The following is a 14,019-nucleotide window of genomic DNA, read 5'->3' on the forward strand; positions in this document are numbered from 1 at the left end:
TTTATGGATTGAACCTTGTCAACTCTATCGGACTGTCAACAGAGGATCGGGTTTCGTAGGCTTTATGCCCTTATTAGCGAATTCATATTGTTGTAGGCCTTGAAGGACTAATATGAATGTATTAAGAAAAATATCACGATCGTCACAATCGTATATTTGTTTGTTGGTTCGAACCCTGTCAACTTCTATTGACCCGTATAGAAGGATCAGTTTCGAACCTGAATTCACTTGTCAACCCGCGCAGCATCCTAGACGTCACGTGTGTACCAATAACACGCTCGCCGGGGTCCCTGCGGGTTTTATAATTATTTTTACCCCTTTTAGTGTACCTATGTGTATACAATTTATAGTGCACGTGCAGGGGTACTCTTGGAATAGACGCCTTCTGTCTGCTTGTACGGAGGTTGCAGATCCGGTGGCGTAGCAGCTTCTGTATAGAATTGTTCGCTGCTTCTTACAGGTAGACTGTCGTGCACTATTTGTTAATTTTTGTAGGCGGGTCATAATGCACTAACTAATCTCCTGCTTTGCATTGATTTCTTTATATGTTGATTGGAAGAATCTCCTATATTTGCTTGCATGCTGACTGATATCGATTGTTGAAGGATTATATGCCATTTTGAACTTGATGTTTGTGTATTCATCTAAAATACCTTCCTTCTTCGTGGTGGAATCATTTGCTTTTTCTTGTTCTTCGTCAACCTTCATTTGTGGTTAGCTGATTATTGAGTGTTGGAAAATCACTACACTAATCATATGATGGTTATTATTGTCCACAACTAGGTCATCGTATTCTTTACAACCATTATTGATTGTTAATGATGGATGAGCCTTGTTGAACATCATACATCTCCCACTGTCATGTGAAGATGGTTCAAATGTTGTGTAGCAAGCTTGCTTAATAACATGTTCATCCTAATCAATGTGACGACATATTGATATTTCAATGAAATTCATGTCTTGATTGCAACCATATTATTGTACTTTCCAATCAACCTTTTCTTATGGATAGATTGCATCCATTGTGTGTCTTCCATTTCAATTACTGTATTCATCTTGTAAACATAGATGATTTGAGTCTGGTTCATGGACGATTTAAAGGTCTTATAGTATCGTTGGTGATCAACATTACAACAATATTTGAAGAGAACTTTGAATCAATCATTGACAACCAAATTACACTCTTTTGTCACTTCGCTTTGATGATTTGTAGCCGAGACATGTTCAACTTTATCACTCACATTTGTTGGTGTCTCACTAAAACCATTAACTTCAATAATACACAGGTTTAATGTGATCATTTATAAATCTCCTTGATTTTGTTGTTCATGAGTGAGAAGTTAGTGAGTTCTTGCCAGGTGTCGGGCTGAACAGAGTTTTGGCTCTGTGTGTATGGAGTTGAAGGAGGAAGGGAGCAGGGCTTCTATTTAACGACGCGAACAGGCGACAATCGAGGAGCTGCCGCGGGATTTGCGGGATCAGACGCGAACGGCGCCACGTCTACAGTGTTTCAGCGAGATTCCCTGCGGGAATTCGGGAGATTTGGGCGGCTTCTCGACATATACGAGGTATGTCATTTTTGTTATTTCTTTCTCTTTTTGTTCTTTACACAGAGGTCAACATCCGTAACAAATTCCATCATAGATCAAGCAAATAGAAATTGTCATATAATTTATAAGTTTCACGGAAAAGTAGAATGTAATCAAAGGTCAACGCAGGCAGGTTTGAATCATTCTGAAGGCATTTAAAGCTTTGCCAAATCTAGACTCGAACATGTAATCAGGCTGGGGATTCAAGACCAAATTTGAACTTAATTTGGATCAAGACATATCAACACACTAACTAGTCAGATTTTTTTTGGCAAATCAGATAAATGGGGATATTTTAGCTTCATACCCAACCTGAAATGTTATAGGATTAGATTAGGTTAGGCCAGATGCTCAATTCAATATACAATGCATAAGTTAGGGCAAGCAGAAGTCATAGTCATGATATGAGATTATGAGATAATATTAGGATGAATTATCACGCACAAGATCAGCTAAAATTATCATAAAAACTCACATGGAGTGATCCATGTTGCTTTCGATTTGTTCCCCTACTTTGCACATGGTAGGCCTTGGATGTAAGCGACAAAACTTGCATAGCACTGATAGCAGCACTTATATTATCCTGTTTCAAGTATAGCTGTGCAACCTGCCTAGAGAAAAATGCTGCCTTGCGCTGATAACCAAGAGCTCCAAATAACCTAGCTATCTCAACATACAATATAAGGCAATCATTAGCATCAATCAGGGACTTTGCACCATCAGAAGCATTCATCAACAGTTCTACTACTTCCTTCACAACAAACCGCCTGCAAAATTAACATTACCACATCCAAAGTCTAAACAGATGAGAAATCAAAATTAGGTTCATTTAGAGGCTGTAATATAAACTTATTTGCATATAAACTTATTTGCATATATTAAGTCTAAACTTATTTGCATATATTAATAAGATTAAAATAATAAATTCCATGCCAGCAGAGAAATTATGGCAGGCCTAGAGCATGGTTTGGTGCCTGATAGGGAGTAGATGCGCTTTCAACCAAATCAGCGACGTAATGAGAAATCGGGAAGAAGAACACACCACAAATCTTTTTATTGCAAGAAATATGAAAGAAAATAGAAAGATACAATTGGATCTTCAATTGGAGAGGAAGATCCGGCTCTCCCAAATTCCTAGCCGCCGGCTAGAGCCCTCGCAACCTAAGAAAACCTAAATTCAGCAAACACCAACATAAAAACTGAACCCTAGCCTCCCAAAACTACTTAAAGCATACAAACAAAGCATATCCCTAATCAGCCCTTCCCAAACTGCTCTTCCCTCTTAACTGGTCCCTTCCCCATTCTAATTTCCCCTCCTTGGGCCCCACTCCAAGAGAGTGGAACTCATCCATGTGAAATTCATCCACCTACTGCTATATGCTTTGACCGGTCCAGGAGGGACCGGCCTAATGAACAGTCCAGGGGACCAATTTATCCGTGCTCCATTGTGAACGATTGAGATGCAGAAGGTCATGGTTTTGATTTTGGGAATAAGCTTTATTCAGTGAAATGATGAGCATATGTACATCAATCATTCCCTAGACGGCAGAAAAATTGAAGCCTCCAGCATAATCATTTTGTATGTTGCAAGGTTATACAATCAGATTGTAGAGTTACACCTCATTTAGACACACAAATTTGTTTCAAAGACAAGCAAGAAAGAGCTAAATAAATAATTACTAATGAAAATGTTAAAATATGTAATTTAGACTCTGGAAAAGCTCAACAAAAATGATTATGTTTTAAGTATGAGAGACAAAACTTGAAGTGAAAATTTACAGCCTAAAAGGGAAAAATCGTATGAAAGTTGGCTCTGCCTCAAATGCATTATAAGATTCCACAAATTACAAAGCCTTGAATTTTTCAATGAAAGCATCTCTTACGGAGCAAAACTCAGCTATTCATTGAGAGAGAGAGAGAGAGAGAGAGAGAGCGAGAGGGGGTGGAAGACATGGAATAGAAAAGCAAGCCTTGAATAGCTAACTATTTCATTCCATGGTTTAAAATTGCGCAATATGAGGCTCGCCTTGAGGCCCGCCTTTGCGCAATTTTAGTAAAAAACGCCTCGATGCTTACGCCTCGAGTTTTTGTTATGAGGCTTGCGCCTCAACTTGCTTGAGGCCCGCCTTAAGGCTTGCCCGCGGCCCACCTCGCCTCACTGGCATGAGGCTTATGCCTCACACTATATATATTAAAACTTACATACATCTTGAAGTAAATGCCCGACATTGGTTTACGCAATCTTTTGATTTTGAGGCTTACGCCTCAAAACGCCTTGAGGCTTACGCCTCGCCTCACGAATGAAAAACGCCTCAATACCCGAATACGCAATTTTAAACATTGTTTCATTCCACCAAAAATGATCTCAATATAGCCCTAGGAGTCCCATTTATAATAAAAGGAACCTTAAAGTTACAAGAAAATAAAACAGTGCGAAAATAAGGAAATAAATCCAAATGAAATAGATGTAATAATGCAAGAAATGAATCATAATGAAACAAATCTAAATATTCCCTAAATACAAATCTCTAAATAAAACTAGAAAATATTTATCACACCATCGATATCAAACATTAGTGTGGAATTTTTATTCGGCATCATTGAGCTTCTCACCAAAGTAAGCAGTAGGAAGGTTTTCTAATTCAATACAATGCCAATTCTTACCCTCGAAGCATCATATAAGTCTTTTAAAACTTTTGCAACATCAAAAGACCTAAGCATGGGGGACTCGATCATTCTAGCTTTGATAAGTTTAGGAGTCTATTTGAATTTATCATGCTTTAGGATTATACATTGAAGGAGTAACAATGGAACTAAAACCTCTGATAAAATGATGACTTTTTAACATCATAATTGTATTGCGAGTGAGGATGCTCAATAATAGCATTGAGTGTTATGGAACACTTTGCATTTTGTCAAAAGAAAATACGAAACAACAAAATAAAACTTGTGGCTAACAAAAAGTACACTTCTTTAGGTTAATAAATAACTTTCCAACAAATTGGCTCCAAAACAAAGCATAGATTGTTGAAGAATTTTGTCTAAAATATATTACAAAAGAGAATGCCATCAAAATAAATAACTAAAAAATTACCAACCAATTTTAAGAAATTGGTTGGCTCATAAAAGTATTAAGCACATTGGATAGCACAAATAACATCACTAGTCATTTTATACGCCAACATGCATCTTAAAAGATGTCTTCCACTCATCTCCATGATATTTTGGATATGGTAACAACCACACTTAAGATAGATCTTAGAGATGAACAAGTATGTCGAAATTAGATGTAACATATCATCTAATCAAATAATCAAGAACCTATTCCTAACCAAAATTTTGTTGATGACTCCAGCATGGACAAACATTCTATACAAATAGGAGTCCATAAGACAGTCATAAAACAATGACTCAAACATTCATGAATAAATCATTTTAATAGATGTCCATCAGCTTGTCATTTTAACTTAACAGGATCGTTCACCTTCACCCTATCGCGAGAAAGATCTGGTAATTTTGAAACCAGATCAATTGCATGTTGAATGTCAAGCAATAGTGGTAACTCATTGGAGAGGTTCTCTGGTGTCATCTTAAAATTTTCCAAGAGTTGGCTTCAATGGGAATTGGCTGCTTAACAATCTAGTGGTTTGCTTAGTGACTACGAGGATGGGTACTTAATATTCTTAATCCCATTTTTACAAATTCCTTAAGCCAGGGAATGTAACCTGTCTTTTCCTTTATGTTAGCAATCAAGTTTTTTCCTTTAGAGTAAGCTTTAGAGCCTTCTCAACAGGATTAAAGAAAATGAGTTTATTGGAAGCATACTTATGCATGTGTGTTTCTCATTTATTATGGATCAAATTTTGATCATATAATCAAAATTACCATGAAGGATATGTGATGCAAGCAAGAAACTAGGAAAACCCCTAATTTTGCAAGCATCCTAAAAGATTTCCTAGGTAAATAAGAAAATACAAGAAAAAACACAAAATACTACTTTTTATAATAAAAAGACACTTACAACTTTTGACGCTTACAAACTTTTAAAATAAAACAAACATCTAAACTTGCTTTCTTGGATCTAGAAGAAGGATACAATTGGAGTGGTCACATACGGAGAGAAGAAATAGATAAGAGGTCGAGACGAAATAGAACAATCTCGCAAGCTTTCCTAGAAGAGGAGTAAAAAAGGTGGAACAAGCTCGCAACCTTTCCAAGGAAACCTGCAGGTTTTTCTTTGGTATTCCAAAAATTACTTCATCATAACATCCTCTCTTTGCTTACAAAATATATTATATTTATAGGAGAAAAGAGGGCAGCTAAACATCCCATAATTACCCTAATTAAACCAAATAAAAGAGATAAAATGGAAGGTCAAGGGGCTGTCCATAAACAGCACCCAAACAGCCAGCATTCACTCCAAAACAACAGCTGAATAAGGCCACAGAGAACCGAAACCTGTAGCTAGGGGACCGGAACAGCCACCACGAGGAACAGGGTAAAGCAGCCACGGGACAGGCAAACTGGGAAGGAACCGAAGGAACAGAGCAGCCACGGGACAAACAGCTAGGGGAGGAACCGAAGGGGCAGGGACTCGAAACAACAGCCAGGGAAATGGGATGGATGGCCAGCAACCAAGGGAACCGAAACAGCAACCAGGCAGGAAAAACCGAAGAGACACAAAGAAGGGGAAAGGGAAATGCAGCCTTGGAGAGGGGAACTAGGTGGGGAAACCAAAGAGTCTTTAGAGAGGGGGGAATGAACCAACATAAATACTTAATTTATGAGCTTAATAAGTAGAGGCAAAGCATTTATGAGCTGATTTTTTAGTAGAGAAAAAACAAACTCACCAAAATTAAAACACAAAATATTTTGACCCCCCTTTGCCTACATCAATATGCCTGCATCCATTCGTAAAACATTACATCATATATTATCATTATAACTTCCTTGTTGGACCAAAATTAAAAATATTTACCACTAACAAGGTCTTACTAACCTAGGCTACATTAAATGGTTTAGAGTGTAGCTCAATGATGAGTTTGACTACTCGGTGGGACGATAATTTTATGTACCGAACAATACCGAGCAAAACTACTCGGTACAATAAACAAAGTAATAAAATTATCGTCCACCGAGTAAAACGTGGGCGGGGTAATTCATCCTCTACGGCATGAATGGTTGTATGTTCAAGAAACCATATCTGCAAAAAATAAGACAATTTAAATTTCTATTAGAATTTCAAAATTTACTATTACTCTGTGGGTTGCAGATCCTTTCAATCTTTGATAACATTTGATATCACATAGGAAAAGGAGGACAAGTGAAAGGGGTGGGGGGAGAGAGAGAGAGAGAGAGATATGAGATGAGGGAGGAGCCCTATCATGATGTAGAATAAAATCATCAAATTTATCTTGAGATCTAAAAAAAATTGGTTAAAAAACTTGAAATATTTTTATTATTTAAGAATTTTAAATTAAATAAAGTTATCGAGAGAGATTTATAATTTATTATAATGCGAGCTTGGTATAAATTATTGGAATTGCCTTGTGAAGCTTTAATATTATGTGTGAGCTAATTTTAGTCAACCATGACAAAATTTATTTATTGGAATATCAATGGTTAATTTCTATTTCAAATGCTTACTTTTTGGTGCTGCTCCAAAATGCTTGCAAGATCCATAAAACTCAACATCGTGGCTGGAAACTACTACACAACGCTTCAAATTCTATCATGGTGGTTGGGCCAAGAGAGAAGAATCCAACCATAGTTGGTGAAAATAAGTTGCAATTGGGAATGAATATGGATTACTTTTATTGGCTTTGATTAATGATTTGGCTTGGTGGCCAATTCCATCAAAGAGTTTGTTGGCTCCTCTATAAAAATATTATTAGAACTATTATAGTCCAAGCTTCCACACTTAACTATTTATGACTAAACTCCCTCAAACTCCCACCACATTCACATCATCTCATGTTTTCTTTTGATTGAGTAATTTTATGTACTCTAATATAATTGATGTATTATGGTCTTGTTTAGTCACTGTTTTTTCATGTAATTGCATAAGTTGTGATTATGTGAGTCATGTACTTGTGCTAGCCCAGTTGATTTCCTAAGAAATTTCCTTTATTTTGACCACATTTGACTCTCACCTCCCCTTTGGGTTACCACATCACCTTGTTGACTCTCCACCTCAGCTCCTCCTAAACATGTCACCCCATTTTCTCTATTTTAACCAAATCAAAAGCATAAAAAATCTTAGAAAGCAATTCTTCTTTATGGCCTATCCCTTAGAATCATACATAAACTATTCAAACCCCTCAAAATATCTTCAAAATTCATATCACCGTAATTTACCTCCCTTCAACAAGCCATGAACGTCCAACCTTTGGTTTTCTCTACATCTCTTAGACTACACGTGCAACACTGTAAATAACGGGTCTTAAATTCTTTTTAAATCACTTCTTGCTTAGTGAATGAATGAATACATTTTTCTTGCGTCATGTAAGTTATTTTATTCCTCTCGCTCTCAAGGAAAAGATCACACAATCCTTGAAGAAAGATTTCCAAGGAAGGAGAAATATCTACATGATGATTACTCGTGGAGATCAACATAAAGCTACGCCCACTCTATCCACATAATTGTTAACTCCATCATTTACCCTAGTCATGTTATCAATTTCTTCACCACCTTAAGGCTAGCAATCAAGATTCGTTACCATAGTCCCTTGCAAAGTATTATATTTTTTCACTGTTGTTCTTAGGGTTGCTTTGCTTATTCCATTATTAGTGCATTTCCTCACCTTAAGCAATCAAGATTACTTACCTAAGGACAATTGATGAAGTACTCAAATTGTTTGCATTGCATATGCACTAATTGCCCTACAGCAGGGAACCCTAGGGTTACAAGAAAAAAAAAAACAGGAAAAAATATGAAAATAAACCTTAATGAAATAAATGTAATAAGATAGAAAATAAACAATAATGAAACATATCCAAATAACCTTTCCCCAGGTGATTGCACTCATTTCAACCAAAACAAACTTTCAAAAGTTAGCTGGATGACCATCGTCAAAAAGTAGAGCAAACAAAAGAACTTGAATAGAAATCAAGGTGCTTCCTCCATGTTGCATTGGGCCCTCAAGCAGGGCAACATGATGTGCTATGCCTGATGACTTGATAATAACTTGATGATAAAAAAATCAATATATGATATTATGTATGAATTAAAATAGTAAATGCAGGATGTTTGCATCACCCACAAAACTTTTGAGCTGTGACTAAGAAAATAAATTTGAGGTCAAAATATAAGGTTAACAAAGTACAATGACATCCATCATTTGCCAAATGGAGGTGGATACAACACCAACCGATACCTATTTGCTTCATTAACCCTTTTTGTTGCATTAAAAGAAGATATTGCACAAGTATGAATGGTCTTTTCATTGTCTTCCTCATCTATCCTCTTATTTTTGGTCCGAGTCATCAATATTTCAATCCTTTATTTATTTTCTCATTGTTCCTAAATTCCCTTCCCTTGTCCTTTTTCTTTCTTTCTTTCCTCTTCCTCCCTTTTGACTCTATTATATGCTAGCCAGACTAAAAACAAAGAGTTAAGGATGGGAAGCGTAGTGGAAAAGAAAGGATTACTGGAAAATATATTAAGGAAAACAAGTTAAGGCCTCTTTTAAGAAGATGAGCATTTTATTCAGAATTATGGAATCAAGTGTATGCTTGAGCGCTTTAAGGTTTATTATGCAGTATTAACAGCATGTAACAATGTGCTTGATTTATTTGCTAAGAATCTATTTTCAAAAATTCAATTCCTATTTTATTTTCTGCAGAGAGCAGCCCATAATTCCTTTTTATTAAATGCACATACTTCCTTTTTATTAAATGCGATAAGAAAGAAAGCATCAATTGATAATTTTTTGGTGTTTCCAAATGCAACTCCAATCTCACATATACTAATAAAACAATTGAGATTGCCCGCCTTACAACATTTTTGCTAGGAAGGAGAGCACATGCAGGAACTTAAAAAGGCATCTCTACATTCAAATTTTAAACAAAAAACTTCAGATTCTAGTTCAAGAAATTGTAATCCCTATTTAACTACTCTGCATATAAAAACTTCACTTGATCCACAGAACCCAGCAGTACCTAGAGCACAGCCTTGGTGTGCTTGAGAATTAAAACTTGACTACAGAGACTAATAACTACTGAATCATTCCTAAGTGTTTAAATCAAACTTGATTTCCCAAATATAATGCATACCAAATTGATTTAATTCTTCTAGGATTGCCTAAGAGAAAACTCATAAAGGGATATAATAGAAAAATTAACAACTAAAACTAAATTATAATGGAAAGCTTTTCAAGTTTCATGCAAGCTTTTTCCGTGTCACAACTGTATTGATGAGGTTTTCTTAAAAAGAAATAAAGGGTGATTGGGGTGATTTGGAAATTCAATTTGCATATCGAAAGTGGAGAACAGTCATAGAAGAGAATGTACAAGTTCTCACCTGCAGAGGTACCTGGCTAGCTTTAGTTGAGCTTCAAGCTCAAAGGTCGCTGTTGAAACCCTGAAAAATGTGAAAATAAACATTTTATCATTTAACAAATAACATGATTTTGAGAAATAAACCTAAATTCATAATTCGAGTGGAAGGAAAGGATAATATTCCAAATTATTTACAGAAAGAATGAATCGAAGCAGATCCCTCTCAGATTTGAGAAGAAATGTGCCATAACCGCAAGTAACAAGAACAACATGAAAATACACTAACAGGAACAACAAGAGAATACACAGCAATGGACAACAACCGGAAAAATAAGTGCAGCAGTGGGAATACATCAACAGCAGCACAATGAAAAACTTCCCGAGTTGAAACTTTTGAACTTCATCTGTTCACATTGGAATTTCATTGGCGTTGAAACTATTCAGTACGGAGTTACTATTAATCAACTTTTCAAAACATTAAGAGCAAATTCCACTTGCAACGAGTCAAAAGCAAAGCAAATTTTACACAGCATAATTCAAACAAAAGTAAAATACAATGGTAGAACTCATGTGGATCATCACTTTCTTTGTTTGTAGATATAGATATAAACCATAGCATGCAGTATGGTCAGTGTTCTGTTGTGTTTTGTTGTGTTTTTCTCATAAATTAATACGATATTGTAAAGCTACTTACATTGTTAACTAATTTTTGAATTTGATTCCTAGCAGACTAAGGTATCTTCAATAGTTCTTAGTACCTTGCCTTCTAAAGTTATCACCAACTGCCTCTGATTAATCACAGTCAAGCAAGAGCTTCGTATAGAATTTATTAGATTTGGTCCGCTACCTGCAATGCTTTATGGTGCTGAATGTTGGCCATTAAAAGAGAAGCATTAATACTAAGTTAAGTGTTGCAGAGATAGATGAGGATGCTTAGGTGGATAAGTGGCTTTACCCTTAGAGATAGGATACGAAATGACCATATACATGAAAAGGTTGGAGTAGCTCCAGTGGAAGATAAGATTAGATAGAGTCGCCTTAGATGGTTTGGTCACATTAAACGGAGGCCTTCTGATGACCAGGTTAGAAAAGTTGAGGTATTAGATTTGACTTATGTTAAGAAAGGTAGAGGTAGACCTAAAAAGACTTGGTTAGAATATATTAGAAATGATCTTTCTTTATTAGATTTAAATGAGAATTTGACTTTTAACAGGACACAATGACAAAAAAGGATTCATGTAGCCGACCCCACGTAGTGTGACAAAGGCTTGATGTTGTTGTTGTTGTTGGTCTGCTTGTTATATCAAACTATAATCTTCAAGAATGCCTTAAAAATCTATAACGTGCTATTCTTGTTTCTAAATACTAAATATGACAGAATTAAGGTAATATTGCATATAAAAATAAAAAACCAATGTTCCATGCGCTAAAACTAATTGAAAAGGACTAAAAATTTCATAATAAAAAACCCATAGGAAAATACCTGATTTAATTTATCTATAATACTAAAACATGTTTTAGCACTACCCGTGTAAGCCACTCCCATTCGGATTCCATTAGCCTAGGTTCTATTTGCGGGCTTTGTGAGCGTAGGAGAAGCGGATGCAGGCTATGGCTGGGGGATTAGAGTGGCTTAGGTGTTGGAGGTTTTACTATGAGGGAGGAGAGATTATTTCGGTGGAGTAAGAAGCAGAGGAAGGAAGAAGAAAAAGAAGGGTGAAGAGGGAATTTGAAAAAAAGAAAGAAAAGAGATAAGATTTTGGTTCTAGTATAGGTTTCAATTTCTTGGTAAGTTCCTAAGTTAGATTACCCAAATATTATTTTTTTAACTAGTATATGAGGAGGGGGGAGGGAGATTACGGTTGTGAGGTAAATTGTTATTTGAAATGAATTGATTTTATTTAATTTATTATAAAATATGAACGGTAGAAATTATATGTTTTGAGAAAATTTGGATTGTGTAGGTAATTTACAAGTGAAAATAGAGGTGACAACTCGTCGTAGGGATAAAAAATGCAATTTTAATTTAAAAGTAAATTTTAGCATTTTTAGGCATATACAATTCCAATCGATTAAAACTGAAAGATAAAAAGATTTAAAGTTATATTAATTTGGTTGAGTGGCTTTACAATCAAATATTCAGGTATGAACGACCACATGTAAATTTTAATAGTTAAAGTTTAAGAAATATCATATGATTATATAAATGTTTTCATAATTAACAATATTCTTGAAAAGAAAAGCACTGAATTATTTATTATTTTCTTATGCAAATATTATATAAATATGTCTTTTATATTAAGTCATGAGTATGAAATTCACAATCAAATATGAGTGCATAAATTTAAAACCTAATGAATATCATATTAGTTGAGGGTTGACAATGAAATGTTATAATACATGTACATGTGGGGCAAAAGAGACCCCAATGGAGGCATTATGACTTTGATGTAATTCAATGACGATAATATCAGGTTTTAACTAGGCTCCATTAAGCATTATTATAAGCTATAAAAGCTAACTTTATATTATAAATAAAACTAGAACCTGAGATAGCTAATTATGATATTATTTACAAACTTCAAATAAAATGCAAGATACTTATATACTAATCAAGTCTACCTATGATACTTCAAATAAGTACGGTGTGATGTTTCAATCATTAAGGAAATGATTTGTGTCTACCTATAATATTGTAGCAGATCTGCTATTATTACTAATTCCTATGATCATGTATATATTTTCAATTATTTTATAAATTAGCTTATAAGTTTAGTTCCGTTATAAATGAAATCATATTATTAATTATATTGTTCATTATATTCTTTATTAGAATTGTATATCTTTCTGAACCTCATAGCTCACCAGATTTTTATTCTGATTGTTGTTACAAGAAAGACAAAGATAACGTGAAAGCAAAATAACCTTAGGTCAATATAAAGCTTTATATTTTATTGTATAACTGAGTAAGTGGTCTGCAACAGAGATATGTAGATTGTTTATTATTATAATATTTTAGGGTTCTTAATAGTTTTCTAATTATATATGTATTATCTAACTGAAATATTTTGTATGCTTTCATTTTATAGAGAAATGTAGTGAACTATAGCTTGAATATATTTAGAAATGATATTTTAAATGTTGAAGAATTTTAAGTTTTCTCTATTGCACCCTACATTATTAATGGTACATATCGTGGGGTGTGACAAACTACATGAATCTTTTTTCTTCATTGTGTCTTGATAAGAGTCAAATTCTCATTCAAATTTAATTAAAAAGGTAATTTTTATTTTTTTATTTTTTAAAAAATTTTACAATAAAAAATGTTATTTCTAATATTTTCTAATCAAGTCTTTTTGGTATACCTCTACCACTATTAACATAGGTCAAATCTAATACATCTACTGATGAGGGCATCAGATTTCGACATGTGTACCATCGCCGGGGACGACGATCGACGGCCCTAATTCAGAGCCTTTATCTATGATACTTTAGTTCTTTTCTTTTATTAGTTATTTCATGTTTCCGTTTGTACCCCTATGAGGGATGTTTCACTTATTGTAGCCCAAGGGCATTTGTGACTTTATGCTTTTATTTTTCTGTAAGCCTATATATAAAGGCTTGTATCATTGTATTGGATTATTATTGGATGAATGAAATTTTTCTATGTTCTCTTTGTGAGTGCAATGAGGATCTCTTGGTGAGTTCTTCTTCGAGATCTCTTAGTGAGTTCTCTAGGTAATTGTAGCCCTAGCATTTTCTTTCTTCTACTTTCTTTTCCTCCTCCCCTCAAGAAGCTCTACACAAAGTCTCCCCAAGCCTTGCCGCCGGCCTCCCCAAGGTTTTCCCCACCACCGGCCAAGCCCACCACCACCGGCCGCCCCTTGCCGAGGGCTAGTCCTCACCGGCCGAACCTCCCCCCCCCCTCCAT

The 14,019-nt window shown here is 35.1% G+C and overlaps 1 protein-coding gene across 1 annotated transcript in view; it reads right to left on the reverse strand.

Annotated features, from left to right (window-relative positions):
• The window catches only part of LOC110097255 (trafficking protein particle complex II-specific subunit 120 homolog), a gene marked incomplete at its 3' end in the record, with an annotated part of 34,020 nt that overhangs the window by 1,100 nt on the left and 18,901 nt on the right, over positions 1–14,019 (reverse strand). The window contains 2 exon segments of the mRNA XM_028692893.1: positions 2,065–2,356; positions 10,111–10,170. Coding sequence (XP_028548726.1) covers positions 2,065–2,356; positions 10,111–10,170 — 352 coding nt within the window.

This window comes from Dendrobium catenatum, unplaced genomic scaffold (assembly GCF_001605985.2).
Source record: "Dendrobium catenatum unplaced genomic scaffold, ASM160598v2 fragScaff_scaffold_183, whole genome shotgun sequence".
In the NCBI taxonomy this organism is placed as follows: domain Eukaryota; kingdom Viridiplantae; phylum Streptophyta; class Magnoliopsida; order Asparagales; family Orchidaceae; genus Dendrobium; species Dendrobium catenatum.